This window comes from Aquila chrysaetos, chromosome 26 (assembly GCF_900496995.4).
Source record: "Aquila chrysaetos chrysaetos chromosome 26, bAquChr1.4, whole genome shotgun sequence".
Classification (NCBI taxonomy): Eukaryota; Metazoa; Chordata; class Aves; order Accipitriformes; family Accipitridae; genus Aquila; species Aquila chrysaetos.
The window spans coordinates 15,960,504-15,966,503 of NC_044029.1; the positions used below are offsets into that span (position 1 = coordinate 15,960,504).

The window sequence follows — 6,000 nt, forward strand, 5'->3', positions numbered from 1 at the left end:
AAATATCAACATGGCAACTACCAATGAATTATAATCTTTTAAAATCTATTCAGCATTCAAGGATTATCACCAAAGAACAAACATGTCATTCGTATGCTTTCAGGAAGGACTGCATGCACTATTTGTCACCTGAAACCCCAAATGTTAATCCGTAATGTCAACAAAAGACAGTTCTGTAAGAAACTACAATTAAGGCAGGTAGCCTACAAGTACAAGGGTTCCTTTGTAGACATCAATTTCACAATTATTTTGCATAGCAGTGGTCCTTCAAGTTTTTAAAAAATGCTTTATGTTGTTCAGTCATTAAACAATTCTTTACACCATAGAACAAGAATACCTACCATTTGACAGCTAAGTTTTGCACCTCACCATTTTTATCTTCCAGTAGTTTCAAAATCATCTTCACCACCTTTCTTTCACTGTCATCATCCAGCTTGATAGAATCTTTCTGTAGTTCTGTCATCAAGTCATTAGTAGCCATAAACCTGACAAAAGATAGCCAGATAATTATCGCTAAAAGGATACAGGTTATTCACAGTGCTCAGGATTCAAGATTCTCAGTTTCCACCATTTGTTATCAAATAAATCACGTTTAGCATTGGATTACTGTTGCCTGTTTTGTGATGCAACTAGCATTTATTTTAGTTCTAGAATAAAAAGGAGAAAAATTGTATTTAAAAGTGACAATAACTTTTAGTTAGATCATCATCCTTCCCTGATGACAACAGCTACATATTTTACTTCCGCTGTTTACATTGTATTCCAAATTATCCCCACAAAGAAAAACTGACACTTTCCCAGATTTTAAGTAATCCTTTCATTAGCTATGCTGATGTTGTAAAAAAAAAAAAAAGTGCTTTTTTTTAAGTTTGTTAAAAAAATTAACCTCTGCTCTGAGTTTATTTTAAAGCAACTTTTAAGCAAGAAGAAAAATACAGGGTTTTTCAAACATCCTCCCATAAAGTTCACAAAAGCCAAACATTAATGAAGGGAGAAATAAAGGTGAAGCTACATTTTACATGTTTTTCATTTTCTTGCCCTGTACAGACTAGTTTGTTTATAATCCAGAAAACAGCCAATCATGTTTATCCAGCCCTCAATCCAGGGTGCCACATTAAAGACCAAGATTAATTCTGGAAAGACCAAGCAAATAAAATCACCTTTCATATCAATTAATTTCCTATTCAGTAACAGTCATATCCTCCAATATAAGAACACACTGAGAAATGACTTTACAAAAATATTGCTTTTATGCCTTTTGTTTCATTTCCTTCTGAAGTTTGTTTTCCAGTCTGTTCTTCTTTTGTAAGGGCCCTCTCTTCTCAGAAAAGGTAATACAGATGTATTACTTAATTACAAATCCCATGGGCTTCAGAACTCAATCCCAACTCTCACTCAAAGCCCCAGACAAAAATGGTTTGTAATTAAAAGTTAAGGTTGACATTTGGACTCCAGGCACATCAGCCTCAGGCAGACATCACTTGAGCTCAGGTCGTACTTGGAAGGTTATCTCTACAGCCTGACATGCTAGATACTTTTTTATTGAAAATGAAAGCCAAGACTCTGCATAGTCTTAATATGCATCACAAAAGCCAGATGCCTGCCCTCACATAATGGACCTCAACTTGTCCTGTCTCTTAACACAGTAATTCCAGTCTAATAGTCTCAAGGTGTTTCTAAGATAAGACCTCACTCATTTTTCATTCACTCCCAAGTCCCACTGAAGCAAGCCTGTAATCTGACAGGGACCAGATGTGCACATAAACAGATGATGAATGCGAATGGCATCAGCTTTTAAGCACAGCAAGGAAAAAAGCCACTTGGTAAGTAAAGGTAATGGACAGATAGGATAGGAATAAGGATATACACAAAGTCACGCAGTACTAGTATGTTCAAAAATTGTCCCCATGTTACTCCTATATTTACCTCCTTTTCTTAAACCTTCTTAATAGCTTCCCTCACCTCCTTGCTCAATAGCTCCCATTTCCTAGCCTTATGAGTTCACATGCACTCATCACCTACTAAACTAAGCAGAGCTTGCACACCGTCAGTGCATCAGCAGCTTCTGCACTCAACTGCAACTGAGGAGTCCTCCTGGCAGACTCCTCCGTTAAAAAAAAAAAAAAACAAACCCAACCCAAAACCCCATGGTAGTGTGGGGAGCCCTGGCAACTTTACTTTAAGGTAGCTGGTATTTAGAAACATGGTTTTGAGTAGTTTAGATATGGCCTTTAGTCACAACTGCTTCCTCCTCAGGCACATCAAACTTTACCCGGTACAAAGCAGCAGCATGTCAGCAGCTCCTCATACCTTGTACTCAGAGTAGTCATTCTCCTCCTCCAGTGAGGACACTGCTTCTCCCACAGCAACACAGTGAACTGCCACCTTACATTACTGCCCATTTTAGAATTTAAGTCCAAGCTTCTGGACAATAAATGCCAAAAACATTTGCATGGGACAAGTCAGTTTATCCAACAAATGGAGGATTAAATTTCACAGTAAAGTGGTTACTTGAACTGTGGTTTATACTCAGCTCCCGGATCTCAACAAGTTAACTACAATGTCCCTCTTCAAATATACATGATCTAAGAATAAATGCACTTACAATTACTACTACTAAATACTATTTTATTCATTATGCAAACACATTATACACATAGTTTCATAAAATGTTGTCCTGGTTTCGGCTGGGATAGAGTTAATTTTCTTTCTAGTAGCTGGTATAGTGCTATGTCTTGGATTCAGTATGAGAAGAATGTTGATAACACACTGATGTTTTCAGTTGCTGCAAAGTAGTGTTTAGACTAAGTCAAGGATTCTTCAGCTTCTCATGCCCAGCCAGCAAGAAGGCTGGAGGGGCACAAGGAGTTGGGAGGGGACACAGCCAGGACAGCTGACCCAAACTGGCCACAGGGGTATTCCATACCATGTGACGTCATGCCCAGTACATAAACTGTGGGGGCTCGGCTGGTGGGGATCGCTGCTTGGGGACTAACTGGGCATCGGTCAGTGAGTGGTAAGCAATTGCATTGTGCATCACTTGTTTTGTATATTCCAATTTTTTATTGTTATTATTGTCATTTTATTATAATTATTATTACCATTATTATTTTCTTCCCTTCTGTTCTATTAAACTGTTCTTATCTCAACCCACGAGTTTTACTTTCTTCCCTCTGATTCTCTCCCCCATCCCACTGGGTGGGGGGGAAGTGAGCGAGCAGCTGCGTGGTGCTTGGTTGCCGGCTGGGGTTAAACCACAACAAATGTGTTATTGCCTAACAGCCCATTTGTAAAGGTCTATCATCACTCATTTTTTTTTTGTTTGTAAATTCAGATCTTAATCTATGCTAAGAATTTTTTTTTTTTAATATTTGAGAATTCCAAAGTTGTTTAAAGCTCCTAGAACAGGTAATTTCTAAAGTGTGCTCTCCTAAAGCAACTACAAAACAAGTTTTAACTACATGTAGCTGGGAAAAAAAGTGCTTGCTACTACCGCATTTGACAGGTGTGACCTACACCTTTTATGCAGAAAGTTTTAACCTCATCAAAAACAGTATTTAGTCACTAATTCCAGTAGAAATTTTTGTAAGTCATCCTCCCCATAAGCACAAAACGGAAAGCTCACTTAATCACAGAAACAAAGGAGTGCGATAAAAGTAAAAATCACCTTCAGTAACATTTAGATGAAAAAAATGTTTGAATCTATTTTTAGTACAATTTAAATAAATCAGGTGATTCTGGACTGTCTCTTTTTAGACTAATCAATATTTTTTTTCTACTTCCAAAATTTCTAGCCTGAATTCTCCAGGTAATATCATGCTGCTAAAATCTGAAAGAAATCAACGTGAAAAACACATAACTTTACCACATCTGTGTCCAGTGCTACAACAGTTTGCCAAAAGCAAACCAGATGATTCAAAATCCAACTCTACAGTTATTTGATCATCACCTCTGTTTTCCTTTAGATTCTTATATACTAACAAGAGACTTGTTTGGGTGTCTATGTGTTCTTTAACTATAAGCACTGTAATGCTGCAGCAAAGCAACAAAACCCAAGTGTACTCTATGCCTTTTCCCTGTCTCTATTCACGCACCCTCTCTGACAAATAAAGGCTTCAAGTGTGAATTTTGGGTTGCACGCAATACAAAGAAATACAATTATTTTTAACCCGATGCTTTGCTAGAACTACTGTGTAAATGCTATTATCTCTGCTGGTTTTTAATAGCTTGCTCACACCATTTCATTTTCTGATACTCAAATGTTTGCATTTGATCTGCTTTTAATTTACTGCAAAGCAAGTAAATGATCCAATAAGAAGTAGCGCTCCTGCGACAGATCCTAGGGTCAAGATTACAGATGCCAGTCCTGTCCCCGTAAGACTTAACCGAACTTCTCTCTCTGGATGCACAGACTTTTAGAGGCAGTACCAAATCACACGAGGGGCACAAAACCCCTCTATCTACAAGAAGCAGCACCCAGGAAGCCTGTGAGTTTAGGATGTGCAAGCCGGCTGTGCTGCGTGGCCCTCCCTGCTCCTATTCGCAGAACCGCACGATCCGTATTTTTTGAGGTCGGGAAGGGAGCCGGGGAGGTCGTCTCGCCCAACCTCCACTGCTCGGAGCAGGGTCAGCGACAGCAGGTCGCTCAAGGCTTCGTCCGTCCGGCTTTTGAGCATCTGCGAGGACAGAAATTCAAACGCTGACCTCCTCCCTCGCCTATCCCCAGGCGACTCAGCAAACCCGACGACGGCTCCGCTCTCCCCCGCCCCGCGCCCCACGGCCGCCTGGGATCTCTGCCCACGACGCGCGGAGGCCTCGGCTTTTCGGGCCCTGCCGTGCCCCCGTCCTCCACGGGCAGCGAGAAGAGGCGCTCCCCTCCCGCGAACCTCCTCCCCGGGGTAGCGTCAGACGGGCGCCCCGGCGCCGCAGGGGCGGCCCGGGGAGGGGAAGGAACGACCCTCTCCCACCCCGAGAGGCACCGAGGCGGGCACAGCCCGGGCCCGCGGTACCGGGCCCCGCAGGCCTCCCCGCCGCCGGGCACCTGCCGCCGCCCTGACAGCCGCGGCGCCAGGGCCCAGGGCCGGCGCGGAGGCGGCCGTGGGGGCAGGGCGGAGCGGGGGCCTGCGGCCGCGGCGGGGGCCGGGCGGCGGAGGGGGGTCGGAGGGGGTGCGGGGGGGGGTGCGGGGGGTGCGGCGGCGGCGGCTTTTACCTGAAGTCCTTGTCGCTGGACGTCATTTTCTCCAGCAGGTTGGAGATGTGGTACGAGGCGCTCGCCATGTTGACGGACCCGGCCGGGGTGGAGGGGGGGGGAGGAGGAGGGAGGGGAGATGGAGAGGAGAAGAAGGAGGAGGAGGAGGAGGCGGCGGCGGCGGCGTCTTCCCGGCCTCGCCGGCTCCACTTCGCCCGTTGCCGGGGCCGGCGCTCGGCGGGGGCGAGGGCGGGCGGGCGGTCCGCCGCCTCCTGCGGCTGCGGCTGACACGGCGGGAGGGGCGGGGAGGCGGGCGGGCAGCCGCTCGCGCTCGGCGCCGGGTCAAAGGTCGAGAGAGCGCTTCCCTCCTCTTCTCCCCCCCTCCCCGCCTTTTCGCGCTGTCGACGCTTCTGATTGGCTCCGCCAACGGGCGGGAGGTGCCCGCGGCCGTGTGACGCCGGAGCGTACGTGGCGCAGAGCCTGGGCGGGAAGTTTAGGCCGCCGTTTGGAGAGTGGCGGGAGGAGGCGGCGAGGCCGAGGAGGACTACGTTTCCCAGCGTGCATCGCGCCCGCGTCGCACCGGGGGCTATTGGCGGTGCGCGTCGGGACGTGTAGTTTAGGGGGAAAGGCAGGGCCTCCGCGGCGCGTTGCCCGCTGGGATGCGGAGCCTCGTTTTGGTGCCGGGCCGGAGCGCGGGGCAGGGGGAGGCGGGCCCTCCCCTCAGGGCCGCCAGCCGCCTCCCCCTGAGGGAGAGCCGGCTGAAACGCGGTTGTGCATAAACTTTTCCCCCAACCCGGGCGCTGTCCGCATCG

General features: G+C 46.8%; 1 protein-coding gene across 1 annotated transcript in view; it reads right to left on the reverse strand.

The window, feature by feature from the left end:
- The window catches only part of CAND1 (cullin associated and neddylation dissociated 1), a 31,398-nt gene extending 25,889 nt beyond the window's left edge, over positions 1-5,509 (reverse strand). Inside the window, exons 1-2 of the mRNA XM_030002784.2 lie at positions 5,210-5,509; positions 342-485 (exon numbers count right to left, since the gene is read on the reverse strand). Of these exons, the coding sequence (XP_029858644.1) occupies positions 342-485; positions 5,210-5,277 (212 nt within the window). The 5' untranslated portion in view covers positions 5,278-5,509. The remainder of the gene's footprint in view (positions 1-341; positions 486-5,209) is intronic.
- Between the last annotated feature and the right edge of the window lie 491 nt (positions 5,510-6,000).